Source organism: Ischnura elegans, chromosome 6, assembly GCF_921293095.1.
Source record: "Ischnura elegans chromosome 6, ioIscEleg1.1, whole genome shotgun sequence".
Classification (NCBI taxonomy): Eukaryota; Metazoa; Arthropoda; class Insecta; order Odonata; family Coenagrionidae; genus Ischnura; species Ischnura elegans.
The window spans coordinates 123,534,388-123,559,308 of NC_060251.1; the positions used below are offsets into that span (position 1 = coordinate 123,534,388).

Here is a 24,921-nt window from a genome sequence, read left to right on the forward strand (position 1 = left end):
GGGACACGTACGAATCTCAAATATCAAGCACAAGATCCAGAACGTCATTATAAATTGTGCGAAAAATCCACAGAGGATAAAATCATTCACCTTGACCGGGATTCGAACCCGGATCCCTCGATTTGCAGCCAAGTGCTTTAGCCAGTTAAGCTACTGTGGTATGAAATTAATTAATTAACAAAATATGGAAGCATTTGCTCATATTTACTGTCGGACTAAGGAAGGTGTTGATAGATGTCGCAACGTCTGCTAGCTAATGCTGTCAACGAAAGCTATTGAACATGAAGAAAAAGATGCATTTATATCTTGTTCTCTTCCAGTATTTAGCATGTATAGTTTATGCTGCGCAAGCTACGGTCTTGATTTGACGACTTATTTGGCAAGTTTTTTGCCCCCTTCATTGTGTTGTTCTTGAATCCATCTAAGGTGATGAATGTTGTTCTAGGGGTTGTTCGACAGACCATCCACATATTCACGTGTAGCTAGACCTCTGCTCCTTTTACACTGCTGGAAGGATTGAGAGTGTATATTTGCTATCCATCGGTACCGTACTTTAGTTTCGAGGTGTACAGTGAATATTTCACAATTTATGACTGATGTATGGCAGCATCCACATGTCTGAATGACAAGATGAGCATTGCTATACCAATCAGTGGTTGATTGGTGATCACCATTCGTTGGATGACGCACGTTTGGTGCTGGCTTACGAGTGTTGGTTAATTGAAGCATCGGCGGCATTGTCTTGCACAACGACAGTACATTCTGGCATCAATCAGTGAATCGATACATAAGTAAAAAGAATGCAGAGTGCGTGTACTCACTTTGCTACATGAGCATCTATGTAGATGTGTCATGAGTGACCACACGCACACCTTTTGCTCAGGAAAAATACGAATCATGAAACAAATCATCAGCTTCACTCTTTGATTATTGTATGTCTTAGGGATGTGTAGAATTCACCTGTCCTACTTAAAATCAAAGAGGCATCAATAAAAATTGAAAATACCTTTGGGAAGGCCCTGAAGACCAGAAACCCTTTGGTACTAATCTTTCCAGATTTGTGGTCCTCAGCAGTAGTATGAATTTCTTTAGTGTATTTAAAGTAAAGATTCCAAGTAGTCTGAATTTCTGGGTTACATGGGGATTACATTTTTTTTTTAGCGGAACTGCACATATGAATAAATGTGGACATAATCAGGAAGTTTCCATAGCCTAAGGATAGCCCATGGAATGCATTGACCTGCTGCTTTCCATGTGGGAAATCCCATGCATCACATGTTATTTGATCAGTCTCCCTTTGAGTGAAATGGCACTAGTCTTTGTGTGGATGTTCTTTCAGAATGAGGAGCAAATTGGTGGATCTGCTAGCCTTCCTCTCCTTCCTCTCTTTATATGGGTGTGCTGCTGTGCAAATGGGTTGCATGAGTGGCTCCTCTACTAGTTGGCTGCTAGTCTTGTAGCTGTGAAAGTATGAATGTGAATAAATACTGCTGTGAAACCTCTCTTATTTGTTCTTGAAAATGAATTTTTCATGTGTACCTATCGTCTCTGGTTGGCAAGGGTGTATTTTCGATCAAAAATGTTGATATGTGCTTGTATTGTGTATCGTAATTTTTCTGGTGATTATTTTCTTGTAGAATTGCTTATTTTCATTTTGAAAATTGCCACGAAAGTCTGAACTCTTATCATAATTTTGTGTTGTTCGGACTAAAATTTCCAGTGCTTCGAACTAGAAAAATGTTTGAACTAGATTTGGTTTTATTTTTGAATAAGCTTAAAACCATTCAAAATATACTCATGGTAGCACTGGTCATAATGTTACCTGAAAAATCTTCCATTGGGTTTTAAAGAGACTATTTAGAATTACAGATCAAGTCTTCATTGCATTTAAACTGTAACAGGTTTACTCACCTTGACTCTCGTTGAAAAATTCAGTTTTTTCACTCTTATTATGCATATTTAAAGAGGAATTTTGTTTTCATTAGCCTCTGAGAGGACATTATTGAACTGGTAGATGCATTTGCAGCTTATGATGATTGTAATTCATGCTGATAATTTTGGATTGACTGTGCTCTGCAATACAATACCTAGGAAAGAATTCCACATTACGGACAATTCAGCCAGTTTGAAGTTACCTGAGGTGTTTCATGTTCCCAATGAGGTCGTTCATCTCAGTAAGGCTGTTTCTAGCCACGTGTCAACAGTAATTTAATAAAAAGGTTTGTGTCCATTTATATTGTGGAAATTGTTAGTGCGTAAAATCTTGAGAAAAGCGCACTCGCGATAATGTGTATAACCGATCGAAAGGAACGGACAAAATTGACTATGAAAAACACAGAAATGCATACAAAAGAGACACTCACAATAACTGACAGACATTACAGTGGGATGTGGGAACAGTCCCGCTATCTTCGGTGCTGAAGGTGAATTGCAGGGAAATTCCTCCAGTAGTTGGTTAAGTAGTTGGGGTGGAAGAAATTATATTTCTTCCGAATTCCTTCGTGGCGGGACCTACGCCCAGATCCATCTCTTTGCAGACTTATTGGGCTATATCTTTGGGGAATTGGTTGCATAAACCTCCCCCTCCCTCAAAAACACTGGAGATAAGATTAGTCTGGATAACTTAGTGGTCTGAGCATCTGCCTGGAAAGCAGAAGGTCCATGGTTTGATTCCTGGTCGAGGTGAACTTTTTTCCACGGGAATCGAACCACGGACCTTCTGCTTTCCGGGCAGATTCTCAGACCACCAAGCTATCCAGGCTAATCTAATCTCCAGTGTTTTCGGTGGGGGGTTTATGCAACCAATTCCCTCCCAGATGTAGCCCAATGTGTTGGCCAAGAGATGGCTCTGGGCATAGGTCCCACCATGAAGGAAGAATTCAACGCACACAGAAGAAGAAATGGAATTAAAGATGGTCACAATCACACAAACAGTACATAGCGCATACCTGCATGCATACATACATAAATACCTGTGGAACCTGAGTTTAGCGGAAACCTCTGTTATCCGGAAAACGTTGTTAGTCCTGGCGGTCACAATAGGGTTTTGCGTGTATTGGTGCCCTCTGTTAAACGGGCACTGTGAAACGCAGAAACAGAATTGGCGCGCATGCACGTGTATCTGGGTTAAGCGGAATTACAGAAAACAATTTCTTTAATTTTTACCATAAGGCAGTGAAATCCTAAAATTTTCAGTAAAGCCCTCTTCCTGGGAAACAATCCTTAAAACGGAAACAGCCAAAGGTATCTTTCGCTCTCTATGGTGTATGTCATTGTTGACTGACATCACTTCGCGCGAGGGAATATGGCATCAATCTTGACCAAAACACTTCCATGTCTGCCTAAACGTAGCGTTAACCCTCCTCTAGTGCCTAATGTCCCACTGTGAGTTTCGTTTGGCGTATATTTTGTCAAATGCTCAACAGCACTCCCCCCTCTTCCCTCTTCCCCTTCTTTCGTCACCTTCTTTCTCTTTCTGAACAATTTCTCCAGCCCATGCTTGCATGCTTACCTTCCCTCCAACTCGTAGAACCCTCTCCTCTCTCTACATACGCAAACAGTTTGTGCAGTCTTGCTTGCAACCAAATTAGAAGGCATCATTCTCCTACTTGCTGTTGACGGGGTAAGACTACAACACAGAACGCTAGGAATAAGAGGAACTGCTGATTGATTTCTGCCATGCCACGTAACATATTAACGCTGAAAAATGAACTGGACTTAATCGAGTGATTTGAACGAGAAAAGCTTTCCATGAGGCATATAGGTACGTGAGAAGAAGTGTGGAAAGACGCAAGTTTACGAAGCAATTAAGAAGAGGGATGAAATTATGAAAGACTTTGAAAGGGTCCTTAGAAATATATTGCTTCATATCCCATACCACAATAGTTTGCAAAAAAAACACCATGAAATAATTATTGTTTCTGTGAATCATTTTAGGCCTGAGTTTACATTCAAAGAGGAAAACAACTCTCTGATAATAGGAAAAATTAAACGAATTAATTTGGGATTGGTTTGTGCGAGCAAGATCAAGGAATATACCATTGTCAGGTCCAATGGCATAATAAAAGGCAAAGGAATTTGCAGTTTATTTAGGAACACTAGATTTTAAAGCATCTAATGGATAGCTAGAGAGCTTTAGAGCAAGATGCAATATTTTTTGGAGCATTGTTGTTGGCGAGTCAAACGATGAATGTATGGAAACTGTAGAAAAGTTGAAATGCACGGTTCAAGTATAAATTAAAGACTATCGACCATGTGATATCCTATATAATCTATTATATAACCTATAATTGGGATGAAACCGGAATGTTTTTTAGGCCTCTGCCGTCTAAAACATTGAGCTTAAAAGAAGAAAACTGCAAGGGTTTGTATGCATTTGCGAGTTCTATTTCTTGAAATTAAATAACATAAATGGAAACAATTGTTGTATTTACACTTATTCTGTTAGAGGGAAGCACTGTTAAAAAGCATTTGACCATTGTCATTGGTGGAAATATGATGGGCTCCTAAAGCCTCTTGTCATCGGGAAATCACCTTGACCACATTGCTTCAAACACGTTGAAATATATTTATTTCCAACTTTAGGAGCCACTGATCAAATGGAGAAATAATAAAAAAGCATGGAGAAAGGCTTCAATCATGGAAGAGTGGCTTTAAAGTTTCAATGCAAAAATGAAGAGGAAAGGGAGGGAGGTCAAACTTTTCCTTCACTCCAATGCAGCCTGTCACTCTAAAATTTGCCTTGTGCATGTGGAGCTAGCTTGGTTTCTGATAAACACAACTATAAACTCAACTATATTTTAGCATCACTCAGCCAATGGATCAGGGAGTCATTAGATTGCTTAAGGCACAATGTAGGAAGTACATGATACGATCACTGTTAGCTGCTGCAGATACTGCGAGTACAGTGTCAGTGGTGATCAAAAAAATATCAGGGCTGGATGCCATTAATTGGATTAATTTGGCAGTACATAAAAGTATTAAAACATCAACTTTTAAACAATGTTTCATTTCCCTGACAGACACTATAAAAGAAGACAAAACCTCTGAATCCGACGAAGAAGTAAATATAGCTGTAATACGTATGTAAAGAAAATCAAAAATTCTACATAGAAATATTGGTTTCATTGAAAGAACTAGCAGAATGTGGTCTCAACAAAGGTATCTTACATGGAGCTATTGGCAACGTAGAGATTTGTGTTATACAGGAAAAAAGGAAAAACAGAAAAAATGACGGGTTATATTTGTACTGTACCGATTGCTTTTTATGTGAATTTTTTTCAATAAACAAGTTTAACCACAATGTGATGCTGGTCTTTTATTATTTTATAACAATTTTGGCTACATGTAGAATTTGAGTCGAGCCAACCTTTCAGGCGACGCTTGTAATAGACGTGACTTGACTTTCATCGTACATACAGTCGCCAAAGGCAAATATACAAACATTATAACAGATAGAAATTGAAGCAAAGAGACAGAAACGTAAATACAGGACGATAACACAGTGTGGCGTGGAGATGGAATGAAGGATGAAAACACCTGCTACCTAATCTTATCTATTCTTAGACTAATCTAGACTAACCTTATCTCCAGTGTTTTCGGCGGGGGTCCGTGGTTTGATTCCTGGTTCAGGTGAAATTTTCCATGTGTTTTCGGCCTTCATTCCATCTCCACACCACACAGTGTTATCGTCCTGTACTTGCATTTCTGTCTCTTTGTTTCAATTTCTATCTCTTATTATGTTTGTATATTTGCCTGTGGTGACTTGTGTGAATGTGAATTTGAAATATATATATAAAAACTTAAACACAAATAAAAGAACACCCACACGTAAGGTTTTGAATATTCGACCGTTTCAGTCTTCATCTGGAAGGAGACAAGTAGGGAGTGAGGAGGAGGACAGAGGATGACCAGAGGCTGAGGAGATTAGGATTGGAAGGTGGTAGGGAGAGGGTGGGGAATGGTGGATGGGGGGAAAGAGAAGAGGGCTATAAAGATTAGTGGGCCCTGTTAAGACTGGGCGGGTTGAAAGCTTGGTGTAGCCATATGCATGATTGTTCCAAAGTTTTCAATTCTAGCAGTGAGGCGGAGGGTGGGAGGGAGGCGAGTATTCCTTTGTGGAAACAATCATCAAAATCTAAACTATGGGAAAAGGCGTGTGTAGGGACAGAAGGCGAAGCAGATTGGGGGGTGGGATTGCAAGAAGCTCGATGGTTATTAACCTGGAGGTTGAGTGGAGTGGTGGTTAGACCATTGTAGAAGGCAAATAAATTCATAGGTAAGGAAAGAAAGGGATTGGAACATGAGGACAACAGTGCTGTGGCAGATGGAAAAAGCCAGAAATCAGAGGGTAAAAATGCGGCCTGACTGGGACTTGAACCCAGAACCTCCCGGTTGTCGGTGTGTGTGTATATGTACGTACATTTACATAGCTGTCTCTTTCCAGCTATCGTGTGAGTGTATATCTTTCCTTTCATCCTTGTGTCCTCGTCCATTTCTACTGTTGGTAAGTGGTGAGCTGACCCAGTGCCATCTATTGGTTCCTCTTGTGGCCCAAAGCAAAGGGAGTTTTCTGTGCATAAACCCCTGCCAAAATCATCACGGTTACCCTCCATGGCATTTTTACCCTCTGATTTTCTGGATTTTTCAGTCTCCCATAGCACTATTAAAATGGAGAGAGGAGGAGAGGGGAAAATTCGAACTTGAGTGCATTTGAGAACTGACACCATGCACAGTCTTTTATAATCTGATGAAGGGCACTGATGGGAAGGAAGCATTGATTGATGTGCTCTGCATTTATTTGCTGACCGTTAAAACAAATGTTTTGTGTCATCACCTCAGGAAATTAGGTATTGGAAAGTGTACGAAAGGTGTTTTGTAACTATGGCTTGGTAAATGGTTGCCAAAGCCTGGGTGGCTAGGATTTCATGCCACTGCATTGACTTCATTGCTCCCGAGGAAGATTTTACCTCAATGGAACGCACACTCTGCAAGTACACATGTAATAGATATTGAGTATAGCATTGTGGCAACTGGCGCCATCTGGATGCAGAGCTTCTCATCACCTGAGGATATTGACTATCAAAACTCTAATCCCACAGAGGCGTAGGAGGAGATCCTTAAACACTTTGGATGTGTCAGTCCTACGAGACAGATTCGGCAATTCTTCACCGTAGGTTTACTTTCTTTTACATTTATTTATCATGGTCATGATCTCTTTACTCCTCAAATTGAAAGTTTCATTCAGCAATGGTACCGCATGCCCTTTGCATGTCCTAGTGCATGTCTTCTTCAAGTGTTCGACTCTCACATTTTTTGACTTAAGCGAGATGTCATCTACAAATGAGACTGCTGTTACATTCATTTAAGATGCTCCACCATCAGTTTCCGATTACATCCATTCTACTGCATTCTGCTTCAACCCTAGTGGCACAATGTCTCATTCTATTCTGTCCACCAAATGGGAATGACTCCTCTCCATCCTTTTCATACATATTTAGGAGTAATCAGAGATTTATAGGACAAATGACATGCATGCAACAGAAATCCCTTCTCTTTGGTGATCCAATTCCACCATGTGAATTTCAATGGAATTAATGGCATTCTCATTGCCATGATCAACATACCAATTAGCCATTATGAATAAATATAAATATCAAAGACTGAGCTATCAAAGAGAGACCTTGGTAAAAAAGCACCTCTTTGAATTTTTAAAAAATTTGCCTGAGGCTTATGTCAGCTTTGAGATTTGATCATGCAATAGATTCGATTGTGCTCTGCCATATTTCTTCTGCGTTGCCAGAGTTGAGTGCCTCACCCAGTGAGCCATCAAAACTTGAGTTTGAACTGATATAAATCATTGTTCTTTATGTTATTTACGAGATTGATCTTGTTGACTGTATGGTTGTTACGAGAGCATACTTTATAATTGACCACAGTTGTCAACATTTGTATGTGTTGGAGTTGATGTAATGTTTTTTTAACTGATCATAATTAGCTTTATCTGGATAATGTGCATTGCTTGAATTGGGTGAAAGTGTACACTAATCATTCTTCACCCATTGATAGATTTTGCAAATCAATGATTGACTTTTCCCTTACATTGTAATCTATATTACTTCATATGGAGTCAATGTTAACTTATCCCTTTTAATTTTTTCATTTTAAATTATTGAGATCATGAAATACTCTGTCACTGAGTTGCGTCATCAAAAGCATAATACATTAAATGCATTGCTGTAAGTTTTTATTTAATTGGTTGCTTTTCAAACTGCTATCACAAAATTGTAAATTAGCTCGAAGTGCTGTGAATTTGTGGCACGCAGTTGATTCAGCTGTGCCTATTAACATCCAAAGTGCATGAAATAGAAATGCTAGGGAAGATTTTTCCTTATACATGCATAATTGCCTTCAGCCACCCTTATAGAAATACCCCTTTTGCGTCCCTCCAAATCTTTCAGGAATACATATGCACTGTGCTGCCAAGAAAACAGCCAGGGGTAACTGATGGTCAGCTAGTCTTGAGTATGGCGGATACCAGTTTAAATAATTATTGATAAATTGTCCTAATTCAAATGCTAGAGGAAGCGTTCTCCTCTTTCGCCCTGTTCTTATTCCTACTTATCCCTGTTACTGTAAACATGGGTTACTTCTGCGCAATGTTTAAAATCTGTCATACAAGCTTGAAATATGGGAATTACACTTGGATTTCAGCAATATTGCCAATTTAACAAACGCAAAGGGAACATGTTAATATATGTTCCCTTTGCATTAACCCACACCACAATTGTCGCCAACAGTTTTCTCTACTCTGAGAAAGACCTCCTCTGGGCCATGGCATAGTACATATGTCTCTTCATTGCGCATTAATTGTGTGTACCATTGGGAGGGAGGGAGGGAGGTTAGGGGAAGGTGTTGCCCTTTTTCGAGGTTTACAATTTCTCTCTAAATGACTGGAAGAAATATTCATTTCTGTGAACATGTTTCCTTATTTCGTGGAATGTCAGTTGATTATCTAAGTAAATACATGGGCTCTAATAGTGGAGTAGTCATGTTGCCAATTATTCTTTCATAAAAAGAACAACTGTTATAGACAGAGTAGATCCCATTGATAAATAGTTCAACTGAAAACAATTTGCGGCACTTTTCCAGCCTCGCTTCAAATTTGGATCTGTGGCGTACGCAGGGCTGGGCAAAATACAGGCCGAAGAGTACCTATTTGAAATACAATACTGCTCCAAATGTATTTGAAGTACAAAATACCTTTGACATTGTTATTTGAAAAAAAAACTACAATATAATATTTTAAATACCTTTTAAAATACAATATACATTTGTATGGGAACTAAGAAATCTTAAAAAAATATAACCTGCCTTGGGATGTTTTAGATAGTTGAAAGCATGAAGAAAACAAAATATAACGAAAGCGACGTAGTCTCTGAAGCATAATGTTACAGAAGGATTAATAGAACGACTTTAAAAGAATTTCACGAATGAATTTCTTATTTTAGAATGGGAAAATACCGAATATCTGTATTTAAAATACATACTACAAGATGCATTCAGGTCGTGTATTTGAAATACCAAGTACTATTAACTAATTTTAAAATACTTGTATTTGATATATGCCCAGCCCTGGCCATATCCCTCTCCAAGTTTTGCTCATCTGCTCATCGGTGCTCTCCACCATTTCCACTCCAGTCAGATGCCATCCTCCTTGGTCCACATCACAGGATTCTATCATAACTGACGATCTTAACTGGCTAGAATATGCATTCAATAGAGTTATTTGTGATTGTTCGATGGAAGATTTCTCATGATATGCAAGGTAACGTTATCATCAGTGCTGGAGAGTATATTTTCAACGTGTGTGTTGGCTGATAGCAAGCCTACAGTTCTGGTGGTCCCTTATATCTTTAGTGGAAGTGACTCAAGTCAGCCATGTTTGAAATCACCCCAAAGAACAGTTGAACTTAGTTGAAATGTATCAAAGGCTTGCCTGCATGAGGCCTTGTTATTTCCTCCTCTCTGGAAATCTTTTTAAATCTCAAATTGTTTACTTACCCTGTGCCTAGTATCCATCTCCAGAATGGGACACTGTGACTCCAGATGCCAAAAATCTTATCAATCAAATGCTCACTGTCAATCCAGCAAAGAGAATAACCGCATCGGAAGCACTCAAGCACCCATGGATCTGCGTAAGTATGGCTGCAACGAGCGACTGAAAAAGACCTTGATAAAGTTTTTGGCAGTGTGGAGCATGTAAACCCTCTTTGAGCCCTCTCCCCGTCAATGCAATGCAATGCAATGCTGAGAGAACTTTGATTGATACGTCTTAGCTTCATTAGAGCACATTTCATAAGAGGTGCATTGCAGCCCATTCATTCATATGCACTGGTCATACATATGTATTTATTTATACAGTCTTATTCAAGGATGATAGTATTAAATTTCTCCTTAGCCTAACATTTTATTATGTATTTCATCTCCTTTTTGTTTGTACAGTGCAAGTTTTTCAGTTCACACTGATAGAAGTGTTTCTTAGGTAAAACGTCTGAGCACGCATTTTTGTTCATGAGGAAATGGGCTGAATGCACTGTTGCTTTTTGGTGGAATGGTAATTGCACTAAAATCATCACAAATTTGATTAGATTAATCTGTTAAGTAAGTGCATATGCAATATGATTGGTTTGTGAAATAATGTTTACCCAATGATCTCTCCTTAGCAACGGGAGCGCGTCGCATCAGTGGTGCACAGGCAGGAGACTGTGGACTGTTTAAAGAAGTTCAACGCCAGGCGCAAACTCAAGGTATCCTCAATTTATAATTGATAGTATTTATGTTCTCCCACTGGTAAGAGCATGCATTGCTTCATCAAGAGTTGAATATAGTTGTCCAACATAACAGTATGAGTTACGCACACCATATGTACATATTGTGAGAATACAGGAATAGGAAATGAATACGATAATATCACTTTGTCTTATGTTTATTAGAGAACTTTCTAAGTATCCCTTGACACTATTGTAGCACCTTTTGTGTAAAAGATTTTTTAACCTCATATTGATCAAAGTAAGTGAAAACATTTCATTGGTGTCGGAAGTGGGGGTGGGGTGGGGTGGAGGGGGTGGGCAGAGTGGTAGGGGGAAAGCACACGCATTGTGCTGCATGCGTGTGTGGAGTAATTCTGGTGGTGTCCAGTGTATGAAGCTAGAAGAGGTCAAAAGGTGTTGCGGAGGCATTGCAAGGAGTTTTAAAAAACAATGGGTAAACATCTCTCATATCTGAAAATGTTCAATGAAAAGTGTGAAGTTTGTGATGACCTTACGTTAATCTATGCTACAAATGCTGTAAGGGGATCCTTTCTTCATGAGTGATCATAATCATTGAAGATTATGACTTTCAGGCTGTTTGTATTTCAGTCCTGAATAAGCTGCCAGACTCTTAAATCTATTTCATTCTTAAATGTGCCTTAATTGATTAAATGGTATGCATTGCCTTTGGTGGCTCCTGGTTTCACACGTCATATCTCGGTGTAATGAAAATTTCATTTCTTTCCTTTAAAAATGAATTAATTACACTGGCAGTATGCTTCCATTTTCATCGTGGAGATCTGGATAGCTTCTTAGTGTCAACAGCATGTTGCGCTCATGCTGCTGCAATAGTTCTGCACGTCTTCTGACCACCATCCTCTGGTTGAGTGTTGTGTTGAGGTTGTCATCGCTTTAATTGAATAGGAAGTGTTTGGCTCCTACATATTTTCTGTATTTTTCAACAATGGAAAAACCTCTAGTCACTGATTTTCTCCTTAAGTATGCAGTGCACCCAGTTGACTGCATCAAGTCACTTACATCAATGTATGACTTGACCCTTTCCCAGCAAATGGTGTCCATGAAATTCTCTCTGGCTTGCAACCTGATGAGAAAATGGAAGTGTGCCGATGTTTTGGTGAATTTCAATAGTGCTTACATCTAGTTAAAAAAAATAAGTCTATAAAACATTTTTAGCGGAGGATAACCTATCTCCATCATCAAACAAACAAGCATCATTAAGAATGAATAACTTTGTTTCTTTAATAATTTTTTCTTAACTTGCTTCGTCTGTTTCATCAAATAAATCTTGTAAATGACTTTTAACCCTTTTCCCCTTTATGAGATTGTCTTGAGATTTTGCACACTAGTCTGCTTCTGATGACAATACGATATTCAACATTCAGATATTTGAAATACATATGTTCTATTTTACTCTAATTACTTAACCTTAAAGGATGGCTTTAAGTCAAAGGGCAAGTGTAACCTGTTTTCTGATCTTATCGAGTGTCATTCCAGGACCCTAAAAATATATTTACACCATCTCAGTGATGAAACTCATTATAAGCTGATTTTAAACAATCTGTCTCTCTGTGGTCCCTAAAAGGAGTGCAAGGCTGCATAAACGAAAACATTATTTACTAGGTGGTCCCTTTCGGGACTGCAAGGACGATAAAGATTAACTAAGTTTCCATATGGGAAAATAGTTTTAAAATTTCTTCATGCATAGATAATGTTATGAATAATCTTTTTGGCTGAATTTTTTTATATAGCTCTGGTTTAATAAATTACATAATACACCTCTAAAAAGTAGGAAATAAAATGAAGAAAGATTTGAAAATGCTATTTTTCCCAGAAACACTATAAAATGCACAAAAATATCAAAAATAAACTTTTTATCATTCAGATAATAGAGAGTGGGTACCTATTGATTAGGTAAATTGATATCAATATTGCGTGCGAATCCTTACTCCACCTCATCTTCCTCTACTAAACATAGTCAGCACCCATGTGCTACTATTCTCTGAGTAATTTGAAAAGCTAATATAGTGTATTTTATACTGATATCAGAAAAAGTGGGTTTTTTAATCTTTTTTATTTTTTCAAATATTTACTTGTAAACTATGGTGAAGATATGTATACAGCTACGGTAGCATTAAAGCATCAAAGTTACAGTCCCTACCTCTGAAAAATGATTACAGCCAGCAATGTCCCTACTTCCCAGCACGACTGATGAGTGTTGCATACAAAATTTAAAAAATATCATAATATCTAAGCTTAAAAAATATTGGCCTTTTTGTTTGCATGGACTTCAGTTGACTGCTGTTGTTTTATTTTAGCCAGTCTGGGTTAATGTGTATTTGACATGCTGCTTCCGTTGTTAGTGCAAAATTTTCATTTTTTCATGCTTCAAAGTCGTACCTGTCTTATAGAGTACAAATCACATTGGAGGCAAACACAATGCCACTAAAATATGTACATATATATGTACTGCACATTTAGCTAATTTGTATGCTCACAGCACTTTTCTGGGCTATAGATCAAATCTTCCAGGTTGGAACAATGTTGTTATTTTTAAACGATTGAAATTTATATTACACTAGCTGACCTCGTGAACATTGTATGTAGTGCGTGCGTACCTAATTACTATCAATGAACAGTTTGGTCACACCATTTACAAATCAAGAGTGGCTGCTGTACTGATTTTAATAAGGTTTAACATATTATAATAAATTAAGGAAAAGAATCAAGAAACTACAAAAAATAACCATTGCAATGACTTGTTAGATGGACATTTTCTTTATTCAATTGAAATAGGGTAGTCTGGGGAAAGTATACGCAGAGAGAATTTCCAATTTAGGCATTGTAGTTTTATAAAACTGTTTATAAAGTAAAAATTTTATTCATTCCATTTTTTGGTCTATTTGTGTTTTAAACCGTAAAAAAAATATTTTGAGGCCAAAGTCTGTTGAGTAAACTTGTCCCCCCCCCTTTAGGCGCAATGCTAGGCCAATGCTTGACTGATGCTCAAAAGCTCGTGAGATTAGCCCCTAGGGAGCAGCATTAATATGTCATGACTTGTGGCACAATATTTATTACTCGGTTAGGAAAAGTGCACTGCATAAACATGCCCCAGTAGGCTGTCCCAAAAAACATTTTTTTGGAAATTCCAAAATCGTCACTCGGATTTCGATGACCCTCGGGTATACAAGGATAGGCAAAAAAAGATTTTCGAAAAAGTTTGAATAATTAGTTAGCGAGGGGCGCCTAAATACCAACACCCTTAATTTATCATACGAATTCCAAAAAAAATTTGAAGTACTGGTTCAATAATATTCCGCAAGCGGATGAAATTCTAAGCAATAATTTGACGGTTGCGGGAACAGTGCGCAAAAAATAAAAGAGATTTAGCACTGAAAGTCGTATATGTAAAAGAAAGAAGAAAATAGTAGCTTATTTTGGTTTAGGAAGAAAGAAGCTCTAGTTTCCTGCGTCGTAAAATGGTCAAAGAATGTAATTATTTCGCCAACAATTCACACAGCTATTTCTATCAATGAATCCAAGACGAACAGATAATAAAAGAAAACCGGAAATATTGACCTTTTATAACTGCACTGAAGGAGGTCTAGCCACATTAGACAAAATAGGCAGCATCTATCATACAAACAGAAAAATCAGTAGATGGTCCATGGCCATTTTCTTTCATTTGCCAAACACTGCTGACATCAGTGCATTTGTTATACCTAGGTATTCCAATTCACTATAACTTTGCAAAGAAGTTTTCTTCATGAGATGACTCGATCGTTAACTTTTCCATACAGTAAAATTAGATCGATATTGACCACGATCTCTAGAGACTTGAAAAATAGAGGAATATGCGTATATGAATATGCAAATATGAGCCTGAGAAAAGGATGAGGAGAAAAAAGAAAAAAAGTTGAAAGATGTTTTTTTCCAAGATATATAAAAACAAAAATATACTGTGAACTGTGTTAGAAACTAATGCGTGGTACACATTTACTGAAAAGTTTGCGAAGTGATTAGAAGCAAGTAAATACTTTACATGATTTATTTTCTACATTCGTTTGATTCAATAAAACTTTCCAAAAGCGCGAAATTGAACTTCTGTTGAGGACAACATATTTGTAAGTTTACCTTTCCAATACTGTATCTAATTTGTAACAGGAGTATTTCAATAGTTATAAGTGACCGTAATATCATCGTAAATTTTTCCTCAAGAACACATTTTGGGAAATCAATTCAATATCGATAAGTAAATTAATTTTGTACATTTATTAGTATTTACGTAAGGCAAATAGAGGTCGACGCTGAAAATATGATGAGATACAGTGATTGATGTTTATAAAAGTATATGCCATGTATTTATATCTCAACATTTCAACTGTGTTCTTTGGCTGAAACAAAAAAAAAGTTGGCAATTTTTCCGGAGGAACTGGGACTGCCTACTGGAAAATAGGGTATTCAAAAAATTTTCTAAAAAAAAAAATAAAAGTTGAATTTATGGTTTGGAATATATCGTATAGCCATTCCTAAATAAACAAAGGATAGGTCGAGATGTGAAATTTTTAAATAATATATACAATTTGAAAGAAATTGAAGAAAATCTTTTGGGGTGTCAGAGACACCCCACGCGACCGTTTATGTTCGGAAAATGGGCGCGACTACCGCCGGGTTACCAACATGTGAACATGCCACATATATTTGACCCTGAGAAAAACATAGGTTTTCTATATTATGACCACAAACACTCACCTTGTCATTTGTTAATCGTCATCGCGAATGCAACACGGATTGGAAATTGAATTTGTTTGAACTCCAAGGGCATATTGGTTGGGATCATGGACATCCTCGGAATGAGAACTTCCTTTGAATTTTCCGTTGAGTGTAGTTGGGTGAATCACATTGATTATCAGTTTTATTGAATCACCAAGTGTGTTCCATTCCATAGTTTTGGTTGGTTTAGATGCTGAAAAGCCTAGATCATGACCGCCGTGCCATCCTTAAGCTGTAAATTGTGTGGTCGTCCAGCAGCCAGGCACATCCAAGAGGTTTAAAAATTCACAGGGGTAATTGGTGACTTGGTCTTCCTTTGTTACACTGCCAGTTGATTTGAGTGAATGCTGAGCACCAACGATTTGATTCTGAATTAGGTACGAAGTAAGTCACCCGCATCTTCGTTCTTGGCCACCACAATTGTCACTCACAATCACTCGAGCATTTTTATCTCACTCATATCAAGATTTGATTCTGAATTATGAAATAAGTCATCCACATCTTCGTTCTTAGCCACCAAAATCGCTCGCTTACTCAAGCATTTTTTATTTTTGTGGTTATTAATCATATTCGGGTACACTTCTTTGATGAGCTCATCTTGCAATGAAACAAAATTGCAGAAGTTTGGAGGAAATGAAATCAATCTGGTCAATTTGTTGACAGGAACACAGCGATTACTGATAGTCAACAATTGCTTGGAAATGTGTATTCACACATGGTAGTAATGTTTGTTGACGACTCAACTTGACCTGAGCTTAGCTTGACTTGAATGATTTTAATATTATTTTAATATTTTAGGTATGTGTTAAATATTAAATTGTTTATAAAATTGTTATGAAGCTTATTCATTGAAATGGCAAAAATAAAACAAATAAATTACTTTGGACTGACTTGACAGCTTTTGCAGTATAACCAATTACTAAAAAAATACCCCTAAGATCAAGATAATTTTTATAAGAACTGTCACTATTTTTTAATGTTTATTCTGTTATCCGGGGCTGAGACGAATCCAAATAACCAAGTATCATTAAAATGTGCACAGCTGTTCTCTAGTTATAAATGGTGTGACTCACTCAATCTTCGACTTTGTTTTATATGCATATATAAATAGATTGACTATTTGACTTAAAAGTTTTATTTTATTATATAACTGGCGACTAGAATTAGAAGTCATTTTGAATGAAGAAATTTTCAACCTTCTAGCCTTATTATTTATTGCCATATATGTATTAGTGAATCTAAAAGAGGTTTGGTCAATGAAAGGTTGAGTTTATTTCTTGTCATCATTTTGACAAATTTAGTTTCCATCCTCAGGGCTCCATTCAGAAACAAATGAATTTAGTAGTTCAATTCAACCTACCAATTCCCAGGAGAAGAGAAACCATTTAGTAATTCATAAATTATTTATTGTAGTATGTGGATTACCATATTGTTGTTTTCTTTTTATCCATTTAACAAGTGTTCGGATCCAACTCCGAAGCCCTGAGGTTGACAAATAAATTGGCGTAGAACTGAATGCAGACTTCATGTGACCAAACTTCAAGATTAACAAAACCAATTATGCTGTTAACTTAGTTATCAAGAAAGATATTCATGAAATTGCTCATCACTGCCCCAATTTTAGGCATTTGAAGGAGAACTGTTTTCTCCTAGCTAGCCAGAATGGCCTATTTTTTAACGTCTGTAACTTAGTGAAAAATTTTCTTAGAAAGTGGAAAGAGGCCAATTTGTAAACCTTCATTATATGTGTCTACAAGATACTATATATTTTTTAGAAGTGTCCCAAATGGCGGCCTTCTGCATGGATTTAAATGGAATGGCCCTGTGACTTCTTCCATTTTTATAATGTTTGGAGGGAATCAAAATTGTCCTACACCACATGGGTGTGTGAACTTAGTGTGAAGCGAATGTCATGGAGAGCACGAGGACATTGTGATGGCTACTCTTGCCGATGGGAAATCAGCTACTTAAGATGTCGAAGATTCTTTTCCCTGTTGGTCAATGCATTCATTATCTATGATTGGTGTTTACTTTGCCCATTGTTTATTTTCTAAGCTAAAATTTTGGGTGGAGCATATTTCATTTGTAAGGAATGTATTTATCCAATAGGTATTTATGTTTCTTTGATCTTGTGTTTCAGGGAGCCATCCTAACCACTATGTTAGCTACACGAAACTTCTCCAGTAAGTATGATGCCCACGGTAAGTACCTCCAGCCCCTCTCTGCTGTGCCAGGCACGTTTGATGTGAGTGGAGTCAGCCCCCCCACCCCCCACCGCCCCCTCCCTCTCACGAGGTGCATGTCCTATCGGCTGTGAAAATCTTCTCTTGTCTTTCCTTCCTTGGGATGCACTGACTATTTGCATTGGCCAGGACTTCATTTTAGAGGAGAGAAGCAACACTTGGTCTCTATTGTCACTCATTGTGCACTCTCTCATCTCTGCATAAACCAATTATGATTCATTAGGAACTTGATTACCAGGTCAAAGCATTTATGTATAAACAAGCCAAGCCTTTCATTGATACCTCACCTGCACTGTTATGGAGTATTAACACTCATGGAGGTTTTGTCTTGCTGAAATGGCCAATGGGGAATTGATGTTATCTTCTGGCTGTGGATAGTTTCATCGTGTGAGCAAACTTGTGTTTGTCAAGTTGTTTCCGATGTACAATTGTGCATGGGGTGATTGTGACAGCATCTTGGTCTTTGGGGTTACTTACATAATGTTAACCACGCTCTCTCTTGAATTTTGTATGACTTGAAGTTGTATGGAGAAAATCAGTTCTTTAGCTGGATCTGCAGCCCATAAATTTTTGTATTTCAGCCAGATTAATTTCGTGTATTAAATAATGAAGTTGAATCTCTTTATTATGGAGAAAATGTGGTGAAAACAGTTTTTTTCCTCCTCTCTTGGTTCACAAAATGTGTGCTTTGATTTCATTTGCCTCTTATTGCATTCCTTTTCTTAATTCATTTGGAATATGTACTTGTAGGTTGTAAATCTCACAAGTTACAGGATTGAACAACAGTCTACTACGGGTATTCCATGAGGAACTACTAATAAAAAATATCTGTAAATGTACACACTTAGCAATTCTATTCATCATTGTCTTCTATCAGTTAGATGATTGAAGGAGCTTTGGTTCAATTTTTATCGTGGTAGGCTGAGCTATAAACTTCACGAACAGTTCCTACTTCAGTGGTTGAATTCATCATTCATGTACGAGTGCAATGTGTTTTACTGCACCACCATGGTAGGTACTTCTCAATCACCAATTACTCTGATAAATACAAAATTATTCCTATTATAAAACACAATCGAGTTTTTTCTCTTGATCTAAATTTTTAATGTTAATTAGTGTCTTGGAGTGTATGTCTTTAAATAGTGAATGCCAAATTTTTGGCCAACTTATCGGTAGATTTTTATACCTTCATTAGGGCTATGAATGAATATGATTTCATTAATTTGATACATAAAGGCATGAAAGTTTATTAAAATGTTTTTTACAATAATAAGATAAAAAGATAGAGAATTTGATTGTAAATTAATTGAAAGGAAGAGGCAAGAATTTTGACATAACTTTCTTGCAATGATTATGATTTGTTTAGAGATAGTAACTAAGCTAATACTGGTCATAGTTACCTACCAATTTTTATTTGTTAAATGAAAATAAATTTTTCTTATATTCTCGATGTCCTTTCCCTTGGGCTACAACCGTGTTACGGTGGAAAGGCTTGCCCGTTCCTATGGGCCCTAGAGCTGCACTGGTGGGATTAATTGTTAATTATTCCCTGTAGGGCCACCCATGCCAGATAGGTCGAAGGGTAGGAGCCAGACGAAAGGTAGTCAACGTGATGGTGTCACATAAAAAACACTGCTGGAATATAAGTGGGAAACCCTACCAACTATCTCTTCCCTGCAAACATGGGGTACAGCCAAATGAGCATCGGAATCTCATCGCTCGGGACCCGTCCGCAATGGTTGGGTGTCGGGCATGGCAGCGAGGGAGGCAAGGTCCTCGGGGTCGTAAACATGCGAAATCCTTGCAGAGACTTATCATCATCATCATCAGCAGCAGCAGCAATGAAGAAGGAAGAAAAGAAGACCAAGAAGAAGAAGTCGGCTATAAATGTAGGGGCGTGGAATGTGAGGACAATGATGAGGGCGGGGAAGTTAGAAAATATCAAAAAGGAAATGGATAAAGGGAGGATAGATATCTTTGGATTATGCGAGGTGAGGTGGAGGGATGGGGGGGACTATTGGAGTGATAGTTATAGGGTTATATATAGTGGTGGGGAGGAAAGCCAGCGAGGGATAGCGTTAGTATTAAATGGGAAGATGGGTAAGCGTTTGGTAGGTATAGACTAGGTAAGCGATAGGATTCTAGTGGTAGAAATGGAGGCGCGGCCCACCAATCTTGTGGTGGTTCAAGTGCCCACTAGCAATCATAGGGAGGAAGAAGTAGATGAGGTTTATGAACAGCTCGAGGAAATAATTAGACACACTCCGGGTAAGAAAAATCTGGTAATGATGGTGGACCGGAACGCTTTAGTCGGGGAAGGGAGGGATGGACACCAAATAGGAGAATTTGGACTAGGAATATGGAACGATAGGGGAGAGAAAGCAGCAGAATTTTGCAGGAGAAACAAATTATTCATCACAAACACGTGGTTCAATCATCATATAGTGCAAAGGTACTCACGGAAAACACCAGGGGATGTAGGGAGATATCAGGTATGTTACGGTAAGGCAGAGGTTTAGGAATAGTGTGAAAAACTCGTGCAGCTTCCTTGCAGCGGATGTGGATTCAGACGCAACCTAGTGCTCATGAAATGCAGCGTAAGTTTCAAAAGATTTATGAAAGTTAGGAAGGAAAGGAAATGGAATGTAGAAGCACCGAAGGGGACTATGAGGTTAGAATATCAGGAACTAGTGGACATTAGAATGCGGGAGACTGGAAGTATGCAGACTGTAGAGGAAGGGTGGCAAAATATTAAAACGGGAATTTTCAAAGCAGCGGATAAGTCAATAGTGTACGTTGACAGCAGAAGGATAAAGAAGCTTTGGGTTACGGAGGCAATGGTAAAAGAAATGGAGGAGAGAAGGAAAGTGGTAGAACGTGGACACAGAGAAGGGCAAAAGAATGTATAGACAAATTAATAATGGATTACGGCATGAAACTAAGAGAGCAAGGGAGGCTTGTTGGAAAAGGCAGTGTGAGGAAATGGAAAAGTTCCAGAAGTATGAAGAAGCAGGCAAGTTGTATGCCAAAGTTAAGTCGCTATTAGGCGGCAAAAGAGGACAAGCCATGTCTAAAATTAAGGCTAAAAATGGGAGGATGCTAAGTGAGCGAGAAGAGGTACAGAGTGGATGGAAGGAATACGTAATGGTAATGCGGTTTTGTCAAGCATCGAGAGCAAGGAATGTGAGGCTCAAGATAAAAGTAGGTGGGGATAAACTTGAGCAGGTAGAGCAATCAACTATTAAGGCAGCACATTAGAGGAAAACGGACAAAGTAGCAAGGACATCAGGAAGCTAATTGCACTAGCAAAGGAGGCGTTCATGAACAGGAACGAGCTTCTGAGAGGATCATTATGCAAGAGTTTAAAGAAATGGTTAGTGAAGAGTCTGATCTGGGGTGTAGCTGTATATGGTGTGGAAACATGGACACTGAGGAAAGAAGACGAGGAAAGATTGGAGGATTAAGGTCATGTCCGAGTTGAAAAAAGAGGGTGCCACTTCTAACACCACCTTAATCAAAGCATAACAGCACTTTGGCAAGCATATTTGTGTTCTGCGGCATATAAGAGTCTCTAAGGGCTTAGAATCTCTCAATATGTGGATTTAAAATCTCTCTGGAGATAGAGAATCTTCTATTTTGTGAGTACTTACTATGTACTTGCACCTGTTTACATTGGTTTGTATTTTACTTATTAGGAATTTAAATGGAAACTTAAAATTAAATCTCATGATCATCCATGTGAGCCGTGACAAAGTTTGAGCAAAGGCTATGTTTGAGGAGAGTCTGAGGGGAAACCAAGTTTTTCATTTTGTTAATGGGTTAATATATTTTGGTCTCATCTCAACATAGAAACTTAGCTAGACTGTGGTATAGCTACTCCCCTGTACGACTTTGGGCACAAGTACTCTCCACAAGATGTATGCAGCAGTGCGTCACAGTGGAGTCTGAGGACATGAATATTACGATGCTTTCCATGACCAGAAGAAAATTTTGAGATTTTCATTTTGGGGAGGAGACATACATATTGGTGGGGAGGGAGGGGTCATTTGGAGGTGGTGCTCTGAACAAATATTTCAGGGGGTTTCATCTCCCCTGCTCACTGTAGCCCTGACATTATGTGGTGATAGGTACTTGTTTTAGCCTAAGCCCAAAGTTTAGGGGATTGAAGTCTTAGTGCATGGCAAATAATTGTGCCCAAAGTGATCTGCTCTTAGCAAAGCACACACTGTGAACCTATGAGTTAAGTGTTTTCTCTCTCCCTCTCTCCAAGGCCCCTTGCACACACACTGATTTTGGACGGGCGGTAAAATATCGGCCATCCGCATTCCAATTGTGAACAATGGGAGGGTATGGGAGCTTGCACGCTCATTGACCATTGCAACTGTGGTTCACTGGTGTGGGCTCAACAACGTAGCAACTTATTGTTTGACTGTTAAAAATCCTGCGTGTGTGCAAGCAGTGCTTCACTAGTGAAATATCAGCGAGTATTTTAGTGGCCGTCTAAAAGCAATGCGATTGCAAGAAGCCTGAGACTCTGACTTCAATATTCAATGTTGGAAAATTTGAAATGAAACTTTGTTTTTTTCTGAATGAAATTTTATTGAAACCTTGAGTGGGGTATCTCACAGTGGCATTCTTAAGGTTAATTATCAGCAAAAAGACAAAAAGCCATGTACCCATAGATAGTTTATGTGGTGGTGGAGTTTGTGCACGTTCTACTTGCTTGTAATTTACCTTGAAAGTGTTACATTGTGGCAAAACGATGGTGCAGTTTATACTTATCTTTAAGTGGAAAGAGCAAATTCAAAAGGATGTGTAAGATTTCATAGAACTCATGACCACCAAGAGTGTAAGTTCATATCACAAAGCCACGTGTTCAACGACCTTATCTGTTGTTGGCAATTGCTCACCAGTGAGGAGGAGATGTTGTTTTTGCTCTTGTCCCTTGGCCTCTTTACTAGACAGATGATTTTGGAATGGAAACTTCTTGAGGTTCATCTCTTCTAGTAATGCTACAAGCAGCTGTGATGGCAGGAATTGAACGTGGTGTGTGGGTGGTTGGAAATATTCTCTTCACTCCCATTAATCCATGAAGTCATGCTCATTCATGAATTTCAATGAAACTTAAATAATTATTCAATGAGCACATAATTTTTTACTGTTTATCAACTACAGCAGTCTCCCGATTACCCGGTTGCGGCTTTATATCAGTGCATGAGTTCACACTCCTTCCAAGTGATCTGCGATTTTTATTGAAAAAAGATCGGATTCAAATGCACCAGGATATTATTTGCATTTTAATGCAAGGCTACGCCGGGATTATTATTTCCATTTGAGCTTCCTTCGTAAATTGAAATTATTTTTATAGTACTTGCTCTCAAGGAATAATAATAATAATAATTTATTTATTTGCCAGACGACAAGTATTGTACATACATTGTATATGGCACGTCATGAATACAAAATCAAGCTATATACAAAATGGCAGTTTAAATTCAAAGGCAGTTATAAAGATAAATATTCATCAACGGAGTAGAAACATTTGGATAATAAAAAGTTTTTACTCTTAGTTTTGAAAGTCGACAAACTCATAGGAGCTTTTAGGTTCTTCGGAAGCTTGTTATAAAGCCTTAGAGTCATTGTTCTAAAGCCACAGATAGCTTTCTTAGTACGTACAAATGGGACATGCAAGTCTCCCTGCTGCCTAGTACCCTGGTTATGAATATCCGAGTTTAGCGCAAAGTCCTTAAAGTTTGACTTGGCATATAGGTAATAAAACAGAAAGTACATATGTAGACACAGGGAATAGGTAGCACGCGAAGACATTTAAACAAAGGGCGACATGGGGTTCTACATGGTTTGTTTGCAATCAAACGTATAGCTCTTTTTTTGGATTTTAAAAATGGTCACTGCATGGGGTGAAGAGCCCCAGTGTAGAATGGTGTATAGTAAATGGGGTAGAATTCCCCATAGTAAATAATTAGAAGAACATCAATGTATACAGTGGACATAATTGATCTGATTAGGAAACACTTAGAGCTGAGATGACCAGCTAGATTAGAGACAAGTTTTTCCCAGGAAAGATGCGCATCAATATTCATTCCCAGAAACATGGTGTCGTCAACCTGTGGAATACATGTTCCATTTAGTCAACATTAAGCAAACTAGGGGTTTTATTGAGATTAGAGAAGTAAATAAGTTGGGATTTTGTGACTTTGAGATTAAGACAATTAAATTTACACCAAGTAAGAACCTGATCGGAGACAAAGTTGGCCTAACCCTTTTGATTATTCAGCAAGATACGGTGGTTGACACTGTCGAAAGCCTTGGAGAAGTCATAAAATATGCCAAGTACTTCCGTTTTGCGGTCTAGTGCTGTTAAAATTTTGTCGACTACCTGGGCAATAGCAAGACTGGTAGATCTGTACTTGCGGAAGCCATATTGAAAAGGTGATAGGAAGTTGTTTGACTCTAAATAAGAGGTCAGTCTTCTATAAAAAGTTAATTCAAAAACCTTGCCAAACTGATTAATGAGTGAAATGGGTCGATAGGAGCTGAAATCGTGGATAGAGCCCTTCTTCTTATAGAGTGGAGTGTATACTTTAGACTCCTCTAGAGAATCAGGAAAGGCTCCTTGTTGTAATGAGGCATTAACAAGGATAAGAAGAGGGGATTTAATATAATCATAAAACAGGCGTATTAAGTGATATGGAATTTCGTCAGTACCTGCACAAAATTTAGAGCAAGACTTGCGGATAATAGAGGTTAACTCAGTTTCAGAGCAGGGGTAAAGGAATAATGAAGCTGTTGAACAGTTGGGTTGGTGAGATGGACGTCCAGGGGTGGGAGTTGAACCATTGGGTTGAGAGAAATGATCGTTAAATGCTGAAGCTAATTTAGATGGATCATTAATTAAATTACCAGATTCATCTTTTAACTGAAGGTGGGTGGGTTTCTGCTGTTTTTGAAGTGTATTTGGACGTCTGCTCTAGCATTGCTGACAACGATCAGCGGCAGGAAAAAAACTCTTGATTAATTTTAGAAGATTCTTCAATGGTTAAGGAGTTGTAAATTAA

At 38.1% G+C, this 24,921-nt stretch overlaps 1 protein-coding gene across 17 annotated transcripts in view; it reads left to right on the top strand.

Moving 5' to 3' along the window:
• Positions 1-24,921, top strand: part of LOC124160101 (calcium/calmodulin-dependent protein kinase type II alpha chain) — a 320,103-nt gene that overhangs the window by 189,038 nt on the left and 106,144 nt on the right. For 10 of the 17 annotated variants that reach the window (XM_046535829.1, XM_046535833.1, XM_046535832.1 and 7 more), the window contains exons 9-11: positions 10,074-10,196; positions 10,725-10,808; positions 17,743-17,803. In XM_046535829.1, coding sequence (XP_046391785.1) covers positions 10,074-10,196; positions 10,725-10,808; positions 17,743-17,803 — 268 coding nt within the window. The remainder of the gene's footprint in view (positions 1-10,073; positions 10,197-10,724; positions 10,809-17,742; positions 17,804-24,921) is intronic. The other 7 variants (XM_046535830.1, XM_046535838.1, XM_046535842.1 and 4 more) reach the window with 1 other exon arrangement.